This window comes from Lynx canadensis, chromosome B2 (genome assembly GCF_007474595.2).
Source record: "Lynx canadensis isolate LIC74 chromosome B2, mLynCan4.pri.v2, whole genome shotgun sequence".
NCBI classification, from domain to species: Eukaryota; Metazoa; Chordata; class Mammalia; order Carnivora; family Felidae; genus Lynx; species Lynx canadensis.
In genome coordinates this window covers 25,429,929-25,456,927 of record NC_044307.1, presented here as the reverse complement: position 1 = coordinate 25,456,927, position 26,999 = coordinate 25,429,929, and the positions used below count along the sequence as shown (strand labels likewise).

The 26,999-nt window shown below is 43.5% G+C and overlaps 2 protein-coding genes and 1 long non-coding RNA gene across 7 annotated transcripts in view; 1 reads left to right on the top strand and 2 right to left on the bottom strand.

Annotated features, from left to right (window-relative positions):
- SERPINB9 (serpin family B member 9) overlaps positions 1-2,682 on the bottom strand; it is a 61,559-nt gene extending 58,877 nt beyond the window's left edge. The window contains exon 1 of the mRNA XM_030314956.1: positions 2,602-2,682. The gene's annotated coding sequence lies outside the window, so the exon portion shown is untranslated. The remainder of the gene's footprint in view (positions 1-2,601) is intronic.
- Positions 1-3,506, top strand: part of LOC116738067 — a 50,055-nt gene extending 46,549 nt beyond the window's left edge. For both annotated transcript variants that reach the window (XR_004343604.1, XR_004343605.1), the window contains one exon: positions 2,592-3,506. This is a non-coding gene — a long non-coding RNA (uncharacterized LOC116738067). The remainder of the gene's footprint in view (positions 1-2,591) is intronic.
- Positions 3,507-5,797: 2,291 nt separating this feature from the next.
- SERPINB6 (serpin family B member 6) overlaps positions 5,798-26,999 on the bottom strand; it is a 47,022-nt gene continuing 25,820 nt past the window's right edge. For all 4 annotated transcript variants that reach the window (XM_030314951.1, XM_030314953.1, XM_030314952.2 and 1 more), the window contains exons 2-7: positions 18,653-18,827; positions 15,422-15,568; positions 11,974-12,091; positions 10,810-10,952; positions 6,525-6,680; positions 5,798-6,341 (exon numbers count right to left, since the gene is read on the bottom strand). In XM_030314951.1, coding sequence (XP_030170811.1) covers positions 5,937-6,341; positions 6,525-6,680; positions 10,810-10,952; positions 11,974-12,091; positions 15,422-15,568; positions 18,653-18,827 — 1,144 coding nt within the window. In that variant the 3' untranslated portion in view covers positions 5,798-5,936. The remainder of the gene's footprint in view (positions 6,342-6,524; positions 6,681-10,809; positions 10,953-11,973; positions 12,092-15,421; positions 15,569-18,652; positions 18,828-26,999) is intronic.

Below are 26,999 nucleotides of genomic sequence, written 5' to 3'. Positions count from 1 at the left end.
GGTGTGATGGGAACACATCTCAACATAATAAAGGCCATATATGACAAGCCCACAGCTAAAATCATACTCATTGGTGACAAACTGAAAGATTTTTCTCTAACATCAGATGTCAACTGTCAGCACTTGTATTCAACATAGTACTGGAAGTTCCAGCCAAAGCAACTAGGCAGGTAAAATTGTCTCTATTTACAGATGATATGATATCATATATATATATATATATATATATATATATATATATATACACATACTCACACGCATACATATATAACCCTGAGGATTCTACACACACACACAAAAAGAACTGTTACAAATGGCAAACAAATTCAGCAAAGTTGCAGGATGTAAAATCAATATACAAAAATCAGTTCTGTTTCTATACACTAATAACAAATGATCAGAAAGAGAAATTAAGAAAACAATCCTACTACAATTGCACCAAAAAGAATAAGATACCTAGGTATAAATTTAGCCAAGGAGATGAAAGACCTGTACACTGAAATCTATAAGCCATTGATGAAATAAATTGAAGACACATAAATAAAATGACATTCTGTGCTCATGGGTTGGAAGAATTAATACTGTTAAAATAGCCATGCTACTCAAAGCAATATACAGATTCAATGTAACCCCTATCAAAATCCTGGGGAAATGTTTTGGAGAAATAGAACAAACAATCCTATGATGTGTGTGGAACCACAGAAGACCCCAAAGAGTCGAAGCTATTTTGAGAAAGAATGGAGCTGGAGGCATCACACTTCCTAATTTCAAACTATATTACAAAGTTATAGTAATCAAACTGTATGGTATTGGGTCTGAAAACAAAACCAGACACAGATTAAAGATAGATTAACAGAAGATTAACATGGATATTAACAGAAACAAACCCACATATGTATGGTCAATTAATTCACAACAAAGAATCCCAGACTACACAACAGGGAAAGAACAGTCTCTTCAATAGTGTTGGGAAAACACAGCCATATGCAATGAATGATTCTGGACCGCTATCTTACACTATACACAAAAATTAACTCAAAATAAGTTAAAGATTTAAACGTAAGATCTGAAACCATAAAACTCCTAAAAGAAAACATGGGGGGGGGGTGAGCTCCTTGACATTGGTCTTGGCAATGATTTTTTTGTAAATGACATCAAAAGCAAAGACAACAAAAAGCAGAAACAAATGGTACTACTTCAAACTAAAAAGTTTCCATACCATGATGGTAAAGGAAACCATCACCAAAAATGGTCTCCTATGGAATGGTATGAAAAGGTACGACAAGGTAACCTATAAAATGGGAGAAAATATTTGCAAATCATACATCTAAGAAGAACTCATATCTATATATCTATCTACCTCTATCTACCTATCTATCTATATAAAACATATAGATATGTTTTATATAGATAGATAGGTAGATAGGTAGATAGATATAGGTATATATATGACTCATACAACTCAACAGCAAAACAAACAACCCAGTTCAAAACTGGGGAGAGTAACTGAATAGACATTTTGCCAAAGAAGACATCCAGATGGCCAACAGACAACTGAAAAGATGCTCAGCATCACTCATCATCAGGGAAATGCAAATCAGAACCACAATGAGATAATCAACTCATAACTATTAGAAAGATTATATCAAAAAGATGAGAAATCCCAAGTGTTGGCAAGTATGTACAGAAAAGGGAACCCCTCTGCACTGTTAGTGAATTGTAAATTGGTGAAACCATATGCTTCAGCAATTACACTTCTGGATACATACCCAAAGGAAATGAATCACTATCTCAAAGAGATATCTGCACCCCCATGTCCACTGCGGCATTATATAAAATAGCCAAGACATGGAAACAACCTAAGTGCCCAATGATGGATAAATGGATAAAGAAAATGTGGTAAACACACACACACACACACACACACACACGAATATTATTCAGCCATAAAAAAAGGAGGAAATCCTGCCATTTGTGACAACATGGATGGACCTTTAGGGCATTATGCTAATGAAATAAGAGAAAGACAAATACTATATGATCTCATTTACATAGAGAATCTAAAACAAGGGGTAAAACCCCCAAATTCATAGATACAGAGAACAGATTGGTGGTTGCCAGAGGTGAGGGCTGGGGCAAAGGTGAGTGAAATGGGTAAAGATGGTCAGACTTCCAGGCATAAACTTCCAGGTATACGAAATAAATCTTGGGCATAGAATGCACAGCATGGTGACTATATTCTTTTTAAAAGGAAAGAACAGACCCCGCACACCCTACAAACTCAATTCCACAATATTTAAATGTAACAAAGCATTTCTTTCCTGTACACAGTTTTTAAATAATTTTTCCTAATTATGTAAGAATACACATTCGTTGTAGAAAAAATTTAAATATATATGTATATATACATATATATGTATATAAACACATATTTTGTTTATTATTTTTTGGATATATATCTATATCTATAGATAGATAGATGATAGATAGATATAGATATAGATATCTATAGATATAGATATATAGATATAGATATAGATCTACAATCCTGGAACCTATTTTAAACATGTTAGCGTGTAAATTTCTTGCAGTTCTACTCACCTGAAGCCAACGGGATTTTGGATCTGCTCAAGATGATCCTAACAGCCAGATTCTGGGTCATGCCCACTATGGAACAGATCTTAAGAAACGGCAGTGAAATCCCAGCATGGAAGGGAGCTCAGTAGCGCGCGACCCCACGACTTGGAGGCATTCCTAGGTGCACCCAATCCCTGCTCCAATGGCCGCCCCTCCTGGGATTCTTCATCCCCCGTGCCCTGGTCCCCGCCTCCACCTGCCAGGAACGCCCGGCTCCGTGCTGCCCACCAGCGGGCATGTACGATCAGGATCAGCTGGTGCGCGAGATCCGCAGTCCATCCATTTCCACCCAGGCTGTGCGGCCCGGCCGCCGCCTCCCTGCGGTCAACGCGCAGAGGGGGCCGCTAGCCGCCACTACCCCGTGCGCAGGGCCTCCAAGCTTCCGACGCCTACAAGCTCAGTGAGGCCACGGCCCTGAGGCCCCTCCTCTGAGAACTGAGGCTGAATCGAAGGAGGCGGGGCCTCGCAGCACCTTCCCTCCAGCCGTCCTGGAGGGGTGTGCGCCCTAGCGGGTTGCCTGGAGCCCGGCTCTAGTTTCACACTCAGGGCCCTTGTTCAGGATCCAGTTTCATGTGTTTTCGGAGCTAGAATTGTCCCAGCCCCGCTTTTCCGGATGGTAAAACAGAAGCCAAGAGGCGAGACTTCCCGTTGGAGGCTGGAACATTTCCTGCTCTCTGGCGCAGCTTTGCTGATTGTCTGTCCTGGCGGGAGCTTCGGTCTCCACTCAGCCCACCAGAAGAAGTTTGGAGTTCTGTCCCTTTGCTGGTTGCAAGAAATTGTTCACGCTACTTAACTTGCTGGGCCTCAGATTCCTCCTGGGTTTATTCATTGCTGAGGATCAAATAAAATAATCTATGTAAAACACCTAATGCAAATCAGGTGCTTGGTAAACCTTTGTGAATGGGTGGGACCAACTTCTTCCTAGAATTAAATTCTGGGAGGATTTTATGTTGTAGATCCTTACAGGAAACTGCAGAACATAATGGAAATGTCTTCTGGTGCAGTTTCATAAAAGATGTGGAAACATTATTCAGGTGACTGTGCCTCTTACTAAAATTAGATATTGAGTGACCATTCAAAGGCAATTTGATAGCTACAGTTTTAGAGACAATTCTGTGGGAGCTCTTAGAGCAGCATGCATGTTGTTTATTCTGTGTGCGTTGTGACTTTTCACATGGTTAAGGTTTTACTGTATTATAGGTCTATAGGTCTAGTGGTCTGACGGCCAATGTTCACGTTTGTAACTTACTACTGACACAGCCTGACAGTTCTCCAGAGAGCAGCAAACACACACAGTGCTGGGGCACGGCAGGTGGGGGGGTGGGGATAGGGGTATGACAGTGACCCAACCAGCAACCCCACATAGCCCCTCTTTTGCCTTCTCAAACCACTCATAACATTGTTTCGTTCAGACCCAGCTGATGAAATTATGAAGCGTGGTTTGTGAGCAAATGGTTAAGAATTCTTGAGACGTTTTTGGTGCAAAAAGGTGATTTTTATTATAGCATATAGAGAGGACCAGTGGGCAGAAAGAGCTGCCCTGAGATTGTGAGGAGTGACTGATTATATACTTCTAAGTTTGTAGGGGGAGGGGATAGAGATAAGTTTTTAAGGAATTTTGAAGCAAGGCTTTTAGGACCTTGAGGGGCTAGCTGCTAAGATAAGGTTGCTTTTCACTTTAATAAAACATAAACATTAAGGCACTAAGGCAGCATGAATTTCTTTAGGAAGGTCACACTCTGTATGTTTCAGGTGTTTACCAGCCGGCTGCAAGCTGCAAGATTTAATTTTAAGCTACATTTCTCTTGCCTTTGTTTCCCTTATCACCAGCCTCTCCCCACGGCTAAGCTGTTGGCTTGGGTACAATGGAGAAAGCGGACCAGCAACAGAAGGGAAATACGAATCGCATCAGTGAAGTTCTGATTGCATCAGGATAGGTCCTGGACGAAGTCCTTGAGGGTGTCCCCAAAACACAGCACAGCCCTCCCACTTGAACCTGAACCTCACCTGTCGATAGGTTCCAGTGTCACTGAGCACGGTGATCATGTTTCTAGCAAGTAACACAAGTGGCCACAGAAACCTTAGCCACCTTGTCTCTAATACTTGCAGTAAAACAAAATTGTCTGGTATTTACAACTCAGGATGTGGACTTAGACTGCACCACTGTGAACAGAACCTGTCTAATCATCTCCGGCCCCTGGTGGCAATTTAAAATGTTCAGGGAGAGGGGCGCCTGGGTGGCGCAGTCGGTTGAGCATCCGACTTCAGCCAGGTCACGATCTCGCGGTCCGTGAGTTCGAGACCCGCGTCGGGCTCTGTGCTGACAGCCCGGAGCCTGGAGCCTGTTTCAGATTCTGTGTCTCCCTCTCTCTCTGTCCCTCCCCCGTTCATGCTCTCTCTCTCTCTCTGTCTCAAAAATAAATAAACGTTAAAAAAAAAAAATTTTTAAATGTTCAGGGAGAGGTGCCTGGGTGGCTCAGTTGGTTGAGTGTCTGACTTCGGCTCAGGTCATGATCTCATGGTTCATGGGTTCCAGCCCCACATTGGGCTCTGTGCTGAGGGCTGGGAACCTGGAGTCTGCTTTGGATTCTGCATCTCCTTCTCTCACTACCCCTCCCCCTCTCACACTCTGTAACTCTCCCTCAAAATAAATAATAAAAACAATTTAAAACTTAAAAAAAAAGTTCAGGGAAACTGGCTGTTAGCCATCTGAACAGGTGTGCGACCACAGATCTCTAGGATTGCAAGCTACAATCACAGAAAAAAAGCAGAAACACAGGTGGCCAATGGGACTGCTTTCTCTCCTAAGTTAACTGCTCTCCCTGCTTCTCTGCAGACTTCTGGGACACTCGCTTGCAACAAGTTTTGGGTCTCCAAGGCCTGCAGCTCCTCACAGGGTGCGTCACTAACAGTGCCACTGAATAGAGAAGAGAGAGGCACTAGGTACCCTCTTGTGCCTGGAAAAGAGCCACACTCTGCCCAAGTGAAGACCTGAGGGCCTCGCGGCTACGAGCATGGATGGGACCTCTCAGAGCAGGGGGATTTGCTAAGCAGCTAGTGCTGGCCCGGCCGACATGAGCACAGACCTTCCTGAATGGCAGTTTCGGATCCTAGAGAACATCAAACACGTGAACACACGAACATACACGAGTCCAGAACATGGGATTTCAAAACGGGGCCTTTTATTTTTGGATTGTCACCAAAGGTCACTTTGCATTGTAGGCACATTGTGAAGTGTCAGAGGAAAAGTGGGTCAGCAGGAGAGAGGAGAAGGACCACGAACAGTGCCAACCATCTCCTTATGGGGAGGAGAATCGGCCACAGAACAGGATACTGTTGGTTTTGCTGTGCTGGATGAAGAAAAGGAAGGGGTGGTCGGCACAGAACCTGGGCATGATTCTTGCACATCGCAACATCATGATGGCCGCAGTGGCGGCCGCGGCCTCCGTGCCTTCCTCATTGACCTCCACAAAGGACTTGTGCACCACCCTGGACAGATACAGGTCTTTCCTGGACGACATTCCAGAAAAGTCTGCCTTGGCCTGCTCGAAGGCATCGGTCATGCCCAGCGTGCAAAGGACGTTCTCCATGTTGTAATTCTCCTCTAGTTTGAATCTAGGGAGGAACACTTCCACCTCTTCTTCATCCAGCATGTCTGGCCTCGTCCATTCTGTGAATTTCTCATAAGTGATTTCTTTCTCCACCTAGAAGAGAGTTGAAGATTTTTAGATCCAGACCCGTGCTGCCCAACAGAACTATCTGCTGGGATGTGAATGCTCTGGGCTTTGCGGGGCGAGACAACAGTAACAGGAAGTGACAATAGCTTTAGAAACTGTTCACACGATCCCCTTGCCATCATAGCATGATTATTGCTCAGCATTTGTTACCGTTTTCAAATCGATGTTTTCATCTGGAAGCATGATGATCATATTCAGCTCTTTACCCACATAGGGAAGCACCAGAATTTGGGTGAATATTTCTCCAATATAGGTTATTTTAAAGGTGGATTTTTTAAACATCATTTGCACAGGTTTCTCCTCATTCTAAAATGGAAACAGATAAATGTTAAGTTGAAATAAGACCCAGTGGACACATTGGACAAATCGACAGAACTGGCCAGCCTGGGTTCTACAAACACTTACTTCCTTGGTTTCCAGAATACCACCTCAGCCCCCTCTTTTGCCAGCCCATCTTCATTGCCTCAGCCTCCAAACCCTGGGGTACTCAGGGCTCAGTCCTTACACTGCTTGTCTCCTGGTGACCTCAATCCTGTGACTTTATAATTTTTTTTAACGTTTTTTATTTATTTTTGAGACAGAGAGAGACAGAGCATGAACGGGGGAGGGGCAGAGAGAGAGGGAGACACAGAATCGGAAGCAGGCTCCAGGCTCTGAGCCATCAGCCCAGAGCCCAATGCGGAGCTCGAACTCACGGACCGCAAGATCGTGACCTGAGCCAAAGTCGGCCGCTTAACTGACTGAGCCACCCAGGCGCCCCAATCCTGTGACTTTAAACAGAATCCCCCAACTTAGATTTCTAGCTGGGACTTCTCCCATGTACTCCACATATATTACACTCCCAAACATCTTACTGCTTACTTGGGACCTGCATTTGTACATTAAAGAAACCTCCAATGTCATATGTCACACTGGGCTCTTCATATTCCCTTCCAGGTCTGCTCTACCTACAATTTTCTTCATCTCAAGTGATGGCAATGCCACTCATCCCATTGTCAAAAACTAAGGAGTACCCCTGACTCCTGTCTTCCACCGCACAATGGACTCATTAACAAATCATATTGGCTCTGCTTTTAAAATATTAACATAAATGAGATCACACCTTTCTGCAGCTCCCCCTCTACTCCCAGGGAGTAAAAAAGCTCAAGTCCTTAAAAAGACCTGTAATTCTGACAAGAGCTTGTCCCACATGCCCTGTGCTCCCATCTCCCTTTGCCCCTTGATGGTTCCATGGTCAATCCCAACAAGTTCGACCCCAAAACCTGGAGAGCCCACCTGAAACCGTACCCCCATCCACAACCTGTGTCCCTCCTCTGTGTCTGTCTCTGGATCACTACCACTATCTCATACACTCTTCTTTTCTTATTTATGCTGTCTCACCCCCAGAAAGACCTAATCTTCATGGGAGGGATGAGTCGCTGGTTTTGTACACACTGTGATAGTACCTTGCACGAAGCCTGGTCTCAAACCAACATCTGCTGAATAAATGGATAAACAACTAAAGGACAGGAAAACTGAAAGGACCAGGCAAAATGAACACATCTTACTAGGAAAAAAATGCATTTGCCACCAGTGCATCCCCAGCCAGGCAGTAAGAAAGACCCAAGGACAGCAACCACATCTCAGCCAACAGCCCTCCTCCGCTCCTGATTCATGTGCAGTGTAAGACCTACAGCTGCTGTGAATCTGTCTGGCCCCAAGCTGCAGTCCCCAGTTCTCTGGGGCAGCACATTATTCTGTATTAGATGGAAGAAACTTCTGTTACCGCCTTCCATTGGTGCCTCTCAAAGGCTCGCCTGAACTGGCCTCAGCCACACCTGCCCCCTCGTTCCTCGTTCCTCATTCAGTCCTCGGCCAGTTATCAGCACACTTGTTCTATAACAGGCCAGGTAGTAAATATTTTCAGCTTTATGGACCATACAGTTTCTGTCCCAACTGCTCAACTCTACAGTTGTAGCATGAAATACCTAAACAAATAGATGTGCCTGTGTTCCATTAAAACTTTATTAAAAAAAAAAAAAAAAAAGTGGTGGGCTGGCTTTGACCTCAGGGTGCATGCGGTTTGCCAAGCCTTGCCTGAGGCAATTTCTCCTTCTACCCATCCAGGGCTCAAAGCCCCTAGTCTTAGAATATAAAAGGATCCAATCTCAGAAAGGGAATGATTCATTAAATACACAACTGTGTATATAAATTTAATCTTATTTAGAAATAAAGGCATTTTAAAAATCCAGATGAACTAAAATCTGTTCACTTTCAGGCACAACGACCTCCACCCCCCTAAAGGCCTGTGCACTCAACACCTACTACCCTCCTTCTGTCTTTCTCCACTGGGGAGATGAGGAAGCAAGACAGAAGTCTTCACCTCCCCCCAGCTATGGCAGAAGCCACACCTGACAGAAGACCTAACTCTGGCCCATGAGATACAGAAGACAGGTTTGACTTTCTGAATGTCAGAACCCTGAAGGAGGCTTTGCTCTGCCTTTTGTCCTTTCCCTTCCTCCTGCCTGGATGACAGATACCATGACGGTGACCCTGAAAAAGGGCCACGTGCTAAGCATAGCAGAGCAGGAAGAGAGACAGTTGGTTCCCTGGGAGCGCCTGCCACCCCGGTACCCCAGCAGCCCTACTCCCTGCCCACCTGCAGGTCTCTGCTAGGGGACATGAACTTTCCATGAATCAAGTCCTAATATACATCTTATTAAAGATTAATTTCGGGGCACCTGGGTGGCGCAGTCGGTTAAGCGTCCGACTTCAGCCAGGTCACAATCTCGCGGTCCGTGAGTTCGAGCCCCACGTCGGGCTCTGGGCTGATGGCTCAGAGCCTGGAGCCTATTTCCGATTCTGTGTCTCCCTCTCTCTCTACCCCTCCCCCGTTCATGCTCTGTCTCTGTCCCAAAAATAAATAAACATTGAAAAAAAAAAAAAAGATTAATTTCAAGGAAAGAAATAATTTCCCCAGGTGAAAACAGGGCAACTCATTTCAGAATAAAGCTCAAAGGGGGGCAGCTGGGTGACTCAGTCAGTTAAGCATCTGACTTCAGCTCAGATCCTGATGTCACAGCTCATGGGTTCGAGCCCTGTGTCGGGCTCTGTGCTGACAGCTTGGCGCCTGGAACCTGGAGCCTGCTTGGGATTCTGTGTCTCCTTCTCTCTCTGTCCCTCCCCCACTCGTATTCTGCCTCCCTCCTTCAAAAGTAAACATTAAAAAAATTAAAAAAAAAAAAAAAAAGAATAGGAGTACCTGCATGGCTCAGTCGGTTGAGCATCCAACTTTGGCTCAGGTCATGATCTCATGGTTCATGGGTTCAAGCCCCAAATCAGGCTCTGTGCTAAGAGCTCGCTCAGAGCTTGGAGCCTGCTTCGGATTCTGTGTTTCCTTCTCTCTCTGCCCCTCCCCTGATTGTGCTCTCTTTGTCTCTCAAAAATAAATGTAAAAAAAAGTTTTTTTCTTTAAAGAATAAAGCTCAAAGGAAAATACATTTCTTGAGAAACTGAAAGTTCAGGCTCATGTCTGCTTAGAAGATCTAACTCATGGTCAGTGATCCAGAACAGGCTGTAATTGATTTCTTCTGTCTACTTAAGGTGTATGTGCAAAAATCTCTACAGTTAAAGATAATTTAAAAAGAAAGAATATACTAGATTCGGTGACAGAAAAGATATAAGGCCACCACAAAAAACCTCTTCAAATGTGGGGATAGCTCAACCTGATGTCTATCCTATATACATGTCCTTTTGTTTGCTTGTTTTTAAACAAAAATTAGTGTTTGTTATCCTTATCATCCAAACAAGACTGCAGATGGGACATCTGTTCAGTATTTATTGAGTACCAACTACATGCCCGGCACTTGTGAGACAGCCATCTATCTGCCCTCCTCAGGTGGTGCTGGGTATCCAACCTCTGCAGTGCTACCCTGAGGACCCACAGGGGGCACTGTGGCCACTGAGAGGAGTGGGACAGAAATCCCCGCGGGGAAGGAGGACTGTTAGGGAAGGTTTCCAGATGCTCCTGGAAAGGAAGGAATATATAGGTACTCATGGCAATTAAGACAGAGAAATGGAGATAAATGGGTAGGATCCAGGTCTGCAAAGAACCTTATATACATATTTTGGTCCAAACTTTATCTCAAAAGTTCTAGAAAGCCAAAAAGACCTTAAGACTGACAACTGACGTCAGATTTGTGACTGTAAACAGAACACCTGGCAACAGTATGGCAGGTGACATGGGGAGCCAGACCGGAAGCCTCTGAGTTCAGAGCTACTTTTGATGACACAGCAAAGGAGAAAGGGAAGGCGTGATGGGGAGCCCTTATGCTGGACTGCTGAAGGCCATATAGGCCACAAGCTACTTGAGATGAGCTTTCTTGCATGTTTTAAAAACCAGGGTGAACACAGGGACTGTTTCCAAGAATCTCCTTTGTTAATGTGAAATATTTACCTTGCTGACTTTAAACGGTCTTTCTGTGGTCTGGCTTTTGTTAAACTGACTATCCCAGTTTCCTTTGAAATAGATGGCATTCACGAGAATCAGGTTCGTCACTGGGTCAACTGAACCTGGAGATAACAACTGTGTAATTTTACCTGAAAAGAAGAATTAAAGAATCAATGAATTTCCTGATGGTCAGAGAAAGACAAATACCATGTGATCTCACTGATATGTGGAATCCAAGAAACAAAAGAAAGGAACAAAGGGGAAAAAAGAGAGGGAGAGACAAACCAAAACAACATACTCTTAACTATACAGAACTGATGGTTACCAGTGGGATGTGGGCAGGGGACAAGTTGAAACAGGTAAACGGGATTAAAAGAACACTTATCTCGATGAGCACTGAGAAATGCACAGAAGTGTCGAATCAGTATACTGTACACCTGAAACTAATATTACGCTGTATGTTAACTAACTCAAATTTAAATTAAAAAAAAAAAAGAGTTTCCTGATGCATCCATCAGGGATAATATTTAGATTGGGCAATCCCCTTGTGAGGTACACAGATAAAGGAGTTCACAGTCCCCCAAATATAACCACATAAGGGGATTCTGGTCCTTATAACAACAGTAGCAACAAAAACTTAAAAAGCCCTGGTAAGAAAAATACCATGCCTTGAAGAAAACATAAGATGAACAAAGAAGTATGTGCAGGCTGAATTCACAAGTTGGACAGAAGGGAATGCTTGCTCCCTTGAAGAAAGAGATTTAATGGTCAGAAAGGTGAGAGGCTAGGAGTACACAGAAGAGTTTAAGAGCTGCAGGTGAATAAGGGCCTAACCAAGGATCCTGCAATAACGCACGGTAACTATACAGGATGAGACCTGTATCTGGCTTTTTCTTTACTGTACATTAACATTAACAACAACAATGGCAACAAAGTGGATCATTCTGGAACAGCTGTACCGAGTACTGAGAGACATCACAGACACATTGACAAAAACAGGGAAGAGCTAGAGAAAATCAGCATACACTGACAGTATTTCAGAAGCAGATTTTAAAAATTTACGTTATTTAGAGAAAAGCATCATTCCTCTTTACATTTTGATGGTCTTGTGAAAGAGGACAGTGAGACCAACTAAGCTACTATTAAGATAGAGCAACGGTGTATTTTCACCTTCCGTCTTTTCGGCTACCCAGGTGTTGATGTGTTCCCTGGACTCTTCTGTAGCGTTGATAAAGTCGAGCTCTTCCATCTCTGCCTGGTAGAATTTACGGCAGGAGTCTTTGAAAGACTAGGAGAAACAGAGCAACATCATCACATGGCTGCAGAAATAATCAACACTTACAGCTTACTTCTTCACTGCACCAAATCAGAATGTAGGTAATTTTGATTTACATACGTAACGTACAAATAAATATGAGGAATTAACTGAAAATCCAATTTCTCGTTTTTCAGCTACGTTTAAACTTAGCTTCTAAACCAAGTAAAACAGTTGTCTGAACATCAAATATCAATAACTACCAGATTCTTTGAGGGATTAACTGCACATCAGTGAGGTAAGTACAAAGACACGGAGACGCAGCTACTACAGAGTGTCGTTCCTGACAAGCCGCTGCGTTTGCTCTGTGAGTCCTGCCCACAGCAAGAGCCACAGCTGCCTGTGCATTTCAGAACAATGGACTGGAAACAAGGGCCTGCTGTTCCATACAATGGTGGAAAGTGTATGATTCTACACCACCCCTCCCACTACAACGTTCTGTGATGAGGGCAATGTTCCAAATCTGCACTGCCCAAAACAGTGCCACGTGCTGCTATTGAATGCTTGGAATATTGGCAGTGCCACTGAGGAACTGAATACTGAACTGTAATTTTAATTATTTACACTGAAATTTAAATAGCTACATGTGTCTAGTGGCTACCATTTTGGATGGCTCAGTTTTAGAGAATGAGCAGCTCTCAAAAAAAAGTATAAACTGTATCATGTTAACAAAGTCTATTAAATGATGATGACATTAGTGAACAAATACTTTATGCCATATAAAAGCAGAAAATCTGATAGAGAGTAAATGGAGTGAAATAACTAATGTGTGGAAAGCATGCTATGGAATGGTTTCCCAATCCTTCTTTTGACCAGCTTACAGCTAAATATTTAATTTCCCTTTTCAGGACTGTTTTTCTATTACAGGATTTCACATTGCTCCTTTGATATAGTGTCAGAGAGGTCACGTGGCACAGTAATGTAGCTACAAACACAAGTCCTGCAACTTATTAGCTGCGTGGCCTTTAAAAAGTCACTTTGTTTCTCTAAGCTTCCTTGCCTTTCCCTGTAAATGAGGATTCGGCATCCATCCGAGGACCAGATGAATTCTTATCATCAATGCTGTTTTACGAAATCTCAGCATGTCGCAGACACTGCACTAAGTGATCTAGGTATATCGTTTTACTTAGTCCTCAGATACTTTGTGCTCCCCCCACTTTGCTGCTCTGCTATTGCTCAATGCCTTTGAAAATGTTTTCAGTCTCTCAATCTAAGAAAATAGTCTGGAGGCAAACTGGGCACTCGTGTATTGATCCTTGGGTGATTTCTACAACTTTTTATTTATTTAAATCCAAGTTAGTTAACATATGGCGTAATCATGATTTCAGGAATAGAATTGAGAGATTCATCACTTATATATAACATCCAGTGCCCCTCCCAACAAGTGCTCTCCTTAATGCCCATCACCCATTTAGCCCATCCCCCTCCCACACCCCTCCAGCAATCCTCAGTTTGTTCTCTGTATTTAAGAGTCTGTTATGGTTTGTCTCCCTCTATGTTTGTATCTTATTTTTCCTTCCTTTCCCCTGTGTTCATATGTTTGTTTCAATTTCTATAACTTTTAAACAAACTTGAAAATAATTGTTTGCTATTTAAATTACTATTTTATAAGCAATGACTAGTCAAACTGAGGGAATATCTAATTATTAGTTGTGATTGGTATTGGATTCTTGGAACACTAAATTGATAAGAAATTATTGAGGAACACTCCTAAACCCTCTATCTTATATTTCAATATCAAAATAAGATTTGAAACATCAATGATTTCTTAAAAATATCCATCAGAAAAGAAAGTAAATTAAAGAAAATCAGCCAATTCTTTGTGTTTATTGGAAGTTTTGTTTCTTCTTTATACCAAAGGCTTATAAAAAGATGAGGCAACAGCCTAGGAAGTAGCTAAGACTGAAAAAAATAAGTAAAACAGGCTGTAAAAAATTCACACCATAGTGAACAAATCTTAGCATTATTTGACCTCGTGCTTGACTACATTTACTTTACTCCAAATATTTTAAAACAGTGAGTCTGAAGCAAGTTTAAAAACTGAAAAAAAATCATGTAATAGAATAAGATTGATATCCCAAACATAGAAAAAGAATAAATCAGTAAGAAAAAGCCCAATAAAAAGTATGTCAAGAAAATTCTCAGAAAAGATACAAATTTCCAATAAACATAAGGAAAGATGATCAATCTCTTAATAATAAAAATTTAAGAGGTTAACAACATGCAGTGTTGATGATGAAGAGTTGAAATGAGCACTCCGCTGGTACCCCTAGAGAGAATGTAAATGGCTACAGTACTCTGGACAATTTCAATATTTGCTATAGCTTCAAAGCTTCACTCCCTTCCTCCCTGCTACAAATCCATCTTAGAGTAACACATGTACATAGGGCACAGGAGTCATGTACACTAACATTCACTGTCTGAATGCCCATCAGTGGGGGAATGGCGTACTAAGTATGTTTCAGTACATCCATACTTAAGAATAGCAGATAACAGTTAAACAGAGTGAGGTAGATCCTCATATATGCAAAGAATTTAAGACACAGTGTTGGGTGAAAAGAAACAAGTACAAAATAATACTTTGGTATAATGACATGACGTAGAGAAAAACCCACACAACAGATTTGTATATGTACGGGGGATACACATCAGATCTATGAAAGCTTACACCGGGGAGGGGAATGATGAGGTGTGGAAGTGGGTGTGAGGACTCTTGCTTTGAGTGCTTTATTTGCATTTTTATGTAACAAGAATATAGTCATCATGCAACAAACATATACTCACATACTCACATATTACTTGAGTAGTTTTTGAAAAATGATAAAAAGCATTAAAGCACTATAAATAAACAGAACCAGTATAATTAGACAAGTAACTTTACAAAAATTCTGCACTGGAAAAAACAATAGAAATATTTACATGTGTAAAAAGTTGAACAAGTATCATAATGCATAAAAAATTATTGATATATAGAAAACAATGATTAGAAATACTCATTTTGATCACTTCTTTGTTTCAGCCAATTCACTTTGAATTGTGTTTGTTCCATGTTAGTTCTTTTGTAATTGTCTCATCGAAGCCTCACAAAAATCTGGACATTATTTGTTATAAGGCTCATTTTACAGAAGATTAAAACTGAAACAGGGTTCAAGGGAATGCATGAAGTTAGTAAGTGGAGACCTGAGTTCATGTGCACCTGTATGAATTCATAACCCACAGGCTTTCTGCTATACTGCGTGACCCCTCCTCCCCACTACCCCGGTGTCTTTACTTTCTTAGTCAAAAACAGCAAGTATGACTTACTGAGAGGAAATCATAAGACTTCTCTCCAAAGAGCCTGTTGGCAGTTCTAAGCAAGTACCGTGCATCAGTCCTGTTGATTTCAGTAAGAAGCGACTGGAACCCCTGGTGGACATCACCTCCTCCGCTGCTCTTACTTAAAGAAAGTGTCTGAAATGAAAAACAGAATACAAATACCTAACTTAAGTGTGCCTTGACTGCAGGAAATGGATACAACACCAAACTCCACCTAAGAACTGTACAGATCCTAACTAGAGCTTAAAAGAAGATGGATCCAGTTGAAGACAAAAAGCAGCTCGAAAGCCACCCAGTTTGCCATCCTCCAGCACTTTCTGCAAGGAGTCAGGGCACTGCCCGCACTGGCATCAGTGGCAGTGCCCCTTCACACACCGTATTCTATGTGCTCTATAGGGCTGCAAATAAGGCTGCCAACAGGCCTCCCATCTCTGCAAACACAGGCCGCTCCTCATACTGAAAGGTCTGGCCTCTCCCATCCATCCTTGGGTCTGGCTGGTGCTGTGATGGGGTCTGGCCACTAGAATGCAGAAGGGACACTATTCCAGGCCGGGGCCTTACAAGGTCTGGCAGCTCCATATTTAATCTCTCATACCCCAGCCACCATGATGTGAGGAAGCCCGGGGTATCCCGCTAGAGGCCACATGGAAAGTCCTGGAGAGCTGACACCACATGGGGGAACTACCTATAGGAGAATGGAGGCCCCAGACACATGATAGAGGCCTTCCTAGATCATGCGTGATCCCAGCTGACACCATGTGGGTCAGACCACAGAATCTGAGAAATAATCAGCCTTTGCTATTTCCAACCACTAAGTCTTGGACAATTTGTTTTGTAGCCATAGAAGTTCATGCAGCAATCCAGACATGGACTTCTGCCCTGACAACATCCAAAACATGGCAGCAGCTTTGGGCCCAGGCAGCTGGCAAAGGCCGGGAGGAAGGAGAGTGAGGAGATGGTAAGCAGAGGCTAGAAAGCCACTGAAGAAATCACTAGCAGTGGCTGGAGAAAAGGGGCTCCTGGCATGTCCCAGCAGAAGAGATTGTAACGTGCAGTGGCGAGGAAGGTTGGGCGTTTCCCCAACAAACCAGGTATCTGGCTAAGTAGATGTCCAGAAGGAATGGGGCTTGTAGCTGCCTAGGATAGAGTACAGGAAGGGAAAGAAGAAGTAAAGAAGGAATTGTTTCATTTTCTTTTTTTTTTTTTATTTTTTTAATGTTTATTTTATTTTTGAGAGGGAGAGAGAGACAGAGAGTGTGCAGCGGAGGGGCAGAGAGAAAAGGAGACACAGAATCCGAAGCAGACTCCAGGCTCTGAGCTGTTAGCACAGAGCCCGACACGGGGCTCAAACTCCCAAAATGCAAGATCATGACCTGAGCTGAAGTCAGAGGCTTAACCGACTGAGCCACCTAGGCTCCCCTAGGAATTATTTCATTTTCAAGCAGAATTTAAAGGAAAATTTTCCAACCTAAGACTTGGTGAGTAGAAAATTAAAAGGTTTCTTATTCCCAGCCTCTCCAGCTGGCAAATGATTCTAAATGTGAGAAATGGCCTCAGAACAAAGATCAAGTCCAAGGTATGGGCTTCAAGGCAGGATCAAGTTCTACTTTATTAAAACCTGAGAAAGATGAAGGCAGACTAAGTGCCTCACAGACCCACTCAGCTAGACAAAGGGGCTTCTGAGCATCTTAAGGACATTGTCAGCCAGTACTCTCATCCCAGGCCAACACAGAGTCCTGCCTCAAACAGGTTTGTGCATATTATCATTTATATCACTATGTCAATTATAAATTGACACATAGAAACCCCACAACTGTTTAGAGGAAAAACTCTGCCAACATCTCGATCTCACACTTCCAGGCTCCAGAACGGCGAGGAAATACACTTCTGTTCTTTAGGCCCCTCAATCTGTGGTACCTTGTTATAGCACCACTAGCAGACTCAGACATCCCCCTGCCATTTTTGAAGAGAATGTCACAAAACTCTGCACCCAGGAACCATACTAAACAACCTCATAGCCCTGCTCCTCCTGGACTTCAAGCCCAAGACTGGACCCTCTGGGGTCTTGGGAAGGGGGTAAGTGTACCTTACCTGTGGAGGACTGGGAATCACTAGGGGCCAAAGGGCAGACCACGGCAGTCATCAGTAACCCAATGAGTTAATGCCTTCAGTATTCACATCGTTATACAGCCCCTCTTTGGCTGACTTTGGACTTGGCCACCTGACTGGTGTCAGCCAACAGCACGTTAGCAAACATGACGTACCAGAGGCTTGATAAGCATTTGTACATTTAAGCTGTTCCTCTTGGAAGCTGGGTACTGTCCTGTAAGGATGCTCAGGCTACCCTGTCAAGGAGACACCACGTAGAAGCCGAAGGGAGGAGACAGCACATGGAGGAAGAAGCCACATGGAAGAGGCCCAAGACCCCACACCAGTGACCCAGCTGGGACCGAGTGGAGCGGAGGCATCACCCAACACATTCAGAATCCTATAACAGTAATTATCATCTTAAGCCACTAAGTTTTACGGTGCTGTTACTCAATAAGAAACAACTGAAATACTACTGAAAACATTTTTGGCTGACAAGTGCCACTCTAAGAAGGTTTTACACTTAAATGAGAAAATTAAAACAAAAATTTCTAATAATTGGGGTGCCTGGGTGGCTTAGTCGGTTAAGTGTCCGACTTCGGCTAAGGTCATGATCTCACAGTTTGTAGGTTCCAGTCCTGCATCAGGCTCTGTGCTGGAAGCTCAGAGCCTGGAGCCTGCTTTGGATTCTGTGTCTCCCTCTCTCTCTGCCCCTCCCCCACTCACACTTTGTCTCTCTCTCTCTCTCTCTCAAAAATAAATAAACATTAAAATTTTTTTTTTAATTTCTAATAATTGAAAAGCAAGTGACAATATCCAAAATATATCACAGAACTCAACTTGAACCTTGTGACTTTACCCCTACTCAAAAACTCAAACTCATGTATAAACTATCATCAGGGGTAGTGAGATCACTCATTCTTCTAAATGGAGCACACCACTTCCTCCCCAACAGATCTGAGACACCCATTCCGGGGTGCCCACTCGCGCAGGGCTAACTCTCTGTCCCCATCCTGCAACACCAGCAGAGGGATCTGTCAAGAGCAAAGCCTGGATGTGAAAGTGGAGGACCAGCCCAACTGACAAATTAATGGCATTTATGGTTGCCCAGAAGTAGCTTCAGGTACATACCTGGGCCATCTGGGCTGCAGTGTTTCCCTTGGCGCCCATGAAGACCATGGACAGGGCAGAAGAGATGCTCATGGGCGAGAAAAACACATTTTTCGAGTTGTCTTCACCCAGCTTTTTCAGCAGACTTAAGGCAAAGGTGCCGTTTGCTTCTGAAAGAGTATCCATGATGGTGAGCCTGAAACAACAGATTTAAAATCAGTATCACATAAGTACAGGCTTACATGCTGACTGTATTTCACTCTGTTATTAATAGTTACCATTTTGGTTCAGTGGGCAAATGGGTACCTACACAAAACTCTATTTCTTTTGGGGGCCCTCAAAATTATTTTGCATGTTTCTAATATTACATGAAAAAAAAAAACAAACAAACAATGATATTAATAATACAATCCTGTTTTGTGGGGGGGGGGAGCAGGGGACTGCTACGTGCACTTATCTGTGAGCACAGAGAAAGCGTGGAAGGTTGCACACTTGACAGCTTACCTGAGTTACTTCCTGGGGGTGGGACCAAGAAAGGACTTAATTGGCTTTTGCTTCTATTTCTGTATTGTTTGGCATGATGTGGGGCTTATATGTGTTGTTTTATAATTTAAAAACCATTCAAATGATAAATCCAACCACAAGGTTACACACACAAAAAAAATATGGTTGAATGCTTTTATCATGTGGGAAAGAGGAACCCAATTTTAGGGTAGCCTGTGGCCTGAAGATAAGAGATAAATCAAACCACATATGAAGTCATACAAATGCCTTAAAAACAAGGACTTTTGACCTTCAATTCTCCTTCTATGAAACCTGTGCTTGTGTCAAAGTCCAAACCCAGGGCCACGTTCCCCAGATCTGTTACTGCCCACAGGCCCAGGCCTTCTTGCCCTTTGTTCTGGACAAGGGCACTGGATAGCAGGTGCCTGCCCATGGCCGCCTCTGGTTACAGGCTTCAGAGGTCAGGGGTCAGACAGCACATATTGGGCATGTAGGGCATGTGGCCACATCCCTGGTGGCCTAGGCAGGGTCCAGAGGAGGAATAGTTCTGGGCAGTCAGGGATAGGGTGGATGTGAGAGTCTTCAAGCAGGTTAAAGCACAGTAGGTCTTTAGAAAGACCTATTATTGACTCCCCCTTTGCCATGGGGGATCTGAAGTTCACAGAAGTGAAGTGATGTTTCCAGGCTAAGGAACTGAATAGCTAAGGCTGAACTCAGGGCCAGCAAATTGTCTTTCCACTGCTCCTCTAGATATCCCCACTTCAGGAAGAGCCTGAAGTACAGCACAGAGGGGTCAAGAGAGAAGGCAAGAGGCAGCAAGGGGTCCGAGCAGTCAGTCAGCTGTAGATGCAGCAGAACAGGCTGGTGGGGAGCAGATTCTGGGGAAAGCAGCACCTGCCTGCTCTGATACCACTTACAGAAGTTTACAAACTACGTTTCCCCAGATTGAGGAAATGACTCATTTGAGCTATGGGGGGGAATCTACAGAACAAGGAAAGGGAGAGGCAAGAGGGGACATCTTCATGGTGTAGAAGGGAAAGGGAAAGAGGCATCTAACAGAAAGACCCCGTGAAGAGAATGAGGAGTTAACCATTCTTCCCCAAGGATGGCTTTATGATTATAACTACAGTGGTTGGCTGCATATGGGCAGCAAAGATATGCCCATACTAACCCTTGGAACATGAGAATGTTCCCTTACACAGCAAAAGAGACTTTGTAGATGTGATTATAGAAAGGATTTTTTTTTCATGTTTATTTTGAGAGAGAGAGAGAGAGACAAAGCACTAGCAGGGGAGGGACAGACAGAGAGAGAGAGGGAGAGAGAGAATCCCAAGCAGGCTCCTCACTGTCAGCACAGAGCCTGATGCAGGGCTCAGTCTCAGGAACCATGAGAACATGACCTGAGCCAAAATCAAGAGCCTGACACTTAACTGACTGAGCCACCCAGGCACCCCTAAATGAAAGATCTTGACGTGGGGAGATCATCGTGAATTATTCAAGTGGTCCCTAAATTGAATCACACGTATCCTTATGAGAGGCAGGCAGAGAGGAATTTGATGAAGAAAGCAATGTGGGGACTGAAGCAAAATGCTACCATGCTGGCTTGAAAACTGGAGGAAGTGGGGACAAACAAGGAATGCAAAAACTGCATCTCTAGAAGCTGGAAAAGGGGTGGTGACAGACTCCCCGCTACAGCCTCTGGGGAGAGCACGACCCTGTCAAAACCCCGGTGTTGTTCAGTGAAGCCTGTCAGCCTTGAGGCCTCCGGAAGCATGAGAGAACAAATGCGCTGAGCTTGCGGGAATCTGCTACAAGAGCCACAGGAAACTAGTATTGCAACTTACATACCTGATAAATTTTATTTACTATCCTTGTTTTAAACATTTTGTTTGCAAACTCTATTTATTCACTATAGAGAATAGCTGGGGTGCTGAGCACTCCTGGTTTGCTCAGACTTTCCATACATATCTGAAATTACTAATTTCTAAGAGAAGTACATAGAACATACACCTTATTAAAATTCTTCTGAAATAATGGATTCTTTGTTGATACAGAAATAACTTCAAGATTTTGCAGACCCTTGGGAACATCAATAGAAACAAAAGTAGCTATTCGATGGAACTGATGCAAAAATTATATTGTTTATTTGGATTTTACATCAGCAAGTGCTGCCTGCTTCTCAATTTTAAGAGAAACAACTGTGAAAACAGGTTTAAGAATGAAGAATTAGGTACGAGGACGTACCACAGGGCAAGAGGCACAGTCCCAAGCATTCCTAACACAATCCAATGTCAAGACTCAGGCAGGTGTCTGTGGGTCCCCCACCACACAAATCTTCCTCTTAGCTGGGGACAGGGACACCTCTGGCTTGGCCCCCAAGATGGCTCAGCCCCCACTGATGCTGGCTACCCAGCCCCTCAGCAAATTGAGAAAGCTCAAAGAGCAGTAGTTCCTCAACATAAAGCAGCTTCAGTCTTCTGGCTTTAAACACTGACCCTGGAAAAACCAAGCCAGGACATTCAGAGGAAAAGGCACAAATCAGGAGGGAGATGAGGTTTTCAGTTCCGGCTCTGGGACTCTGAATGTGTTACTTGGTTCCTGCTCCCTGCATGAGGAAGAGGGGGCCAGGTAATCTGTGTGCCCTGCCGTCTTCGATGTCTATTGTTAACATGAATGCAGAAAGAAGAGCCAGAGAGGAGTTTACTCTTCAAAGCCCAAGGTGAAGTCTAACAGCATTCCATTTCTCAGCTGACAACGACGGATAGCTGTTAAAAATGAAATTATGTTCACACTCAGGGCACCTGGGTGGCTCAGTTGGTTGCGGCAGACTTCAGCTCAGGTCGTGATCTCACCATTCGTGGGTTCAAGCCCCACATCGGGCTCTGTGCTGACAGCTCGGAGCCTGGAGCCTGCTTCAGATTCTGTGTCTCCCTCTCTCTCTGCCCTTCCCCTGCTCATGCTCGCTTGTGCTCTCTCTCTCTCAAAAATAAATAAAACATTTAAAAAAGTTATATCCACGTCCTATGAAAATTGTTAAATAAGAAAGAAACATGAAATCAATGATGGTTGTAGGCTTATTCCAGATATGCAGGATAATCTTATAGCAGAAAATACGTTAATCATGAAATAACTGAATTGCCCACTCATAATAAATGTCCTTAAAACAAAAAGAAAATGGTACTTCCTATACTTCCTTAATGTGACAAGGAGTATCAGCCATCATCGATGATAAAATGTTAGAAACAGTTCCCTTGTGCCTCAAACAGGAACAATAACTAGTGATTACATTAAAAAGTTTTAACTTCAGGGGCGCCTGGGTGGCGCAGTCGGTTAAGCGTCCGACTTCAGCCAGGTCACGATCTCGCGGTCCGTGAGTTCGAGCCCCGCGTCGGGCTCTGGGCTGATGGCTCCGAGCCTGGAGCCTGTTTCCAATTCTGTGTCTCCCTCTCTCTCTGCCCCTCCCCCGTTCATACTCTGTCTCTCTCAGTCCCAAAAATAAATAAACGTTGAAAAAAAAAATTATTAAAAAAAAAAAGTTTTAACTTCAGAAAAAATAAATACCCATTTTTGAGTATATACTACACACTGGGACCTATATTAGTACTTTTCCTAAATGACTCTTATAACCTTGTAAAGCTGGTTGAGAATATCAGCATTTGATAAGCAAAGAAATGGAGCCATTGCTCTTTTATCACAAGGCTGTACAAATGGTAGAGTGAAGGCTAGAAACCAGGTCTGCATGGCACTGGAGTTCAATCACTAAGGCATATAGACTTCCAAAAAAAAAAAAAAAAAAGGAGAGGTGGAGAGCAAATTCAACATATCTTTTTAAAACACAATTTTTGAAAGTTAAAAAACCATTAATTTCCAACAATGACTAAGATAGGTATTCCTTCCTATACTGTGTAAATGATCCTATAAATTGCTATGCCAATATTTCCAGAGCATAATTTGCAATTAAAAAAATAAAAATAAAGGACAGGGCGGCAGCACATGGAGAGGTCGCCTCAGCGTCTCTCACTCTACAGAGACTGCAGTGGAATCTGCGTGGCTCAACCACTGGGAATCCATGATGGAGAAGAGGGGAGGGGCTTGCGACAACCAGCACATGGATCTTGGCAGACCAAGTTCATGCCCGCAGTGTCCACATAGTAATCCCACCCGGAGGCTTTCCTCATCCATAGAACTAAGTCAGGGATGCACTCTGACCAGGGACCACACCAGAGTGGAGATCTGCCTGATTCAGATCATCAAACGAGGAGTTCTGCCAGCCCTAGAGCCCAGTCTGCCCATGCCTGGGCAAGATGCTGAGTCATAGCCCCACCCATGGCTGCTGAGAGTGCCTTCCAGCCCCATCTGACCAGAAGGCCTGGTGACAACTCCTGGAAGCTGTGCTGCCCAGTGGTGCTCAAGCTGAGAAGTGGGCAGGCAGAGCTGACTGCCCCCAGAGCAAAGCCAGTACCAGGTACGGAGGCAGTGGGATTAATTCACAGAGGATTGAGGGTAACTCCAGGACTCTCCCAACCAGACAGCCTGTTTGGGAAACTGAAGGTTAACTTGGAGCAGCCTTCCCTCTCCCACCCAGGCAAGGTAGCTGAATCACAGCCCCACCTGCCTGTGGAGAGTGTCTTCTGGCCCCACCTGAATAAAAGGGCTGGAGACAACTCCTGGGAGCTGTGCAGCCCAGGGGTGCTGAGCCAAGAGAAGGGCAGATAGAGCTGAGAATCTACAGAGTAAAGCCAGTGGCCCTGTTTAGCAGGGAAATTAGGGTGTGGATCAGCTTGAGTTAAGACAACAAAGAGTTTTGGGCCCCTGGGTGGCTCAGCTGATTAAGTGTCTGACTCCTGATTTCATCTTGGGTCATGATCTCAGAGTCATGAGATCCTGCCCTGCCTTGTGTCAGGCTCCACACTGGGTGTGGAGCCTGCTTAAGATTCTCTCTCTCTCCTCCCTCTCTCCCTCCTTCTCCCTCTCTCCTTTGTTCCTTCTCTATCTCTTTAAAAAAAAAAAAACAAAGAGTTTTACCAACTCTAGACCTGCTTCTCCCACTGCCTTGGAACAGGGATTTTTATTCATAGCCCCACTTGTTGAATATAGCCTTCAGCCTCTCCAACCAGGGAACCTAACCAGAGCACATGAAAAACATCCCTACACACAGAGGCACTTGAACAGAGAGCACTGCCTGTGCCTTCTACCATCTGCAGAGTGAAACCAGTGGCCTCACCTGAGCAGGGAACTCAGTGCATGCTCTGGCCTGATTCAGCCCCCAAACAATGAGTTGTATAGTCCCTGGGTTCTGGCTGGCTGTCCTGCCAAGGCAGGTAGTTATTAATTCACAGCCCCAACTACTACTGAATATAGTACCCAGTCCTGACCATCTACAAAGCCAGACCAGAAAATGCAAGCAACTGCTGAGCCTATAGCCTCACTTAGGTAGGGAACCAAGCCAGTAGTCCTATCCAACTGTTCTTAGCCAGTGGTACCCCACCATTTCCATCTTCAGAGCTCAAACAGTTGCCTCACCCCAAAAGAGACCATAATAATAAGCCCTACATGCCCCAAAACATTAGCAGCAGATGTAGCCAGAAACCCAGCTGGGCTTACTGGTGGAGAGCTGTGTCTCCCAGAACAAATCTATAAAGTCTAGAAGAGGAACCCCATCATCAAGTGCACAAATACCAACATAAGGAATCAAGATCATGATTAATCAGGTAAATATGAGACCATGAAAGGAAACTAATAAAGCTCCAGTAACTGACCTAAAATAAATGGAGATCTATAAACTGTCATAAAAAGAAATCAGAAAAATCCTTTTAAGGAAGCTTAGTGAACAAAAAGAAAATGGTGACACACAACTAAACAAAATTAGGGAAACAATGCATGAACAAAATGAGAAGTCTGAAAGGAAATAACAACCACCATAAAACCCCAGAAAACTGAAATCCTAGAGTTGAAAGTACAACAACTGAACTGAAGAATTCAGGAATTTCAAAGGTAGACTTGACCTGAGGCACCTGGGTGGCTCAGTCAGTGTCTGACTCTTGGATTTCAGCTCAGATCACAATCCTGGGGTCATGGGACTGAGCCCTGCATTGGGCTCCGTGCTGAGTGTGGAGCCTGCTTGAGATTCTCTCTCTCTCCCCGCCTCTGCCCCTCTCCCAAAACTTGTGCACTCTCTCTCGAATAATAAATAAATAAGTAAGTAAGTAAGTAAGTAAGTAAGTGGGTAGACTTGTTCATGCAGACAAAACAATCAGTGATCTGGAGGACTAGACATTGAAAGTTAGGAGAAACAAAAATTTTCTGTGAAGCAAGTCCATAGGAACTATAGGACACAACAAAAAGAAACAATATTTGCATTATGAGAATTCCAGAGGGAGAAGAGAAATAAAGCGACAGGGAGTTTATTTAAAGCAATAATGGGGGCGCCTGGGTGGCGCAGTCGGTTAAGCGTCCGATGTCAGCCAGGTCACGATCTCGCGGTCCAGGAGTTCGAGCCCCATGTCAGGCTCTGGGCTGATGGCTCAGAGCCTGGAGCCTGTTTCCGATTCTGTGTCTCCCTCTCTCTCTGCCCCTCCCCCGTTCATGCTCTGTCTCTCTCTGTCCCAAAAAAAATAAATAAACGTTGAAAAAAAAATTTTTAAATAAAAAAAAAAATAAAGCAATAATGGCTGAAAACTTTCCAAACTTGGGGAGAGAAATGGATGTCTACATCCATGAGACCCAAAGGACCCCAAATAGCTTGAACCTGAATAAGGGCTACACCAACAACCATAATTGAATAGTCAACAAAGAAAGAATTTTTAAGAGCAGCAAGAGAAAATAGAGAAGTTACATCCTTAAGGGAACCCTTGTAAGACTATGAACAGATTTCTCAACAGAAACTTTTCAGGCCAGGAGAAAATGGAATGACATTCAAAATATTGAAAAACAAAGAAACAAACAAAACCTGTCAACAATTCTATGGCCAATGAAGCTCTCCTTCAGAAACAAAGAAGCTATAAAGATTTTCTCACACAAATAAAAGCTGAGACATTTCATTACCACCAGATCTGACTTACAAGAAATGCTAAAGCGCTAAACGCTAAATGCATCAGGCTCTGAGCTAAAAGCTCAGAGCCTGGAGCCTGTCTTTGGATTCTGTGCCTCCCTCTCTCTGTGTCCCTCCCCTGCTCATGCTATCTCTCTCTCTCTCAAAAATAAATTTAAAAATTTTTTTTAAAAATTTAAAAAGGAGGGGCGCCTGGGTGGCACAGTCGGTTAAGCGTCCGACTTCAGCCAGGTCACGATCTCGCGGTCCGTGAGTTCGAGCTCCGCGTCGGGCTCTGGGCTGATGGCTCAGAGCCTGGAGCCTGTTTCTGATTCTGTGTCTCCCTCTCTCTCTCTGCTCCTCCCCCGTTCATGCTCTGTCTCTCTCTGTCCCAAAAATAAATAAACGTTGAAAAAAAAAAAATTAAAAAAAAAAAATTTTAAAAAGGAAATTCAAAGGATCATAAGAGGTTACTATGAATAACTATATACCAATAAACTGGACAACCTAGCAGAAATGGAAAAATTCTTAGAAACATAAAACTTACAAAACCTGAATCAGGAAGAAATAGAAAAACCTGAATAGACCAATTACTTGAATTAGTAATCAAAAATCTCTCAACAAAGAAAAGGCCAGAACCATAAGGCTTCACTGGCGAATTTTACCAAACATTTAAAGAATTAATACCAATCCTTCTCAAACTCAGAAGAGAACACTCCCAAATTCATTTAATAAGGCCAGCATTATCCTGATACCGAAACCAGAAAAGGCTTTCCCTACTATTAGGGAAGACAACTATAGGCCAACATCTTTGACAAATGTAGATGCAAAAAT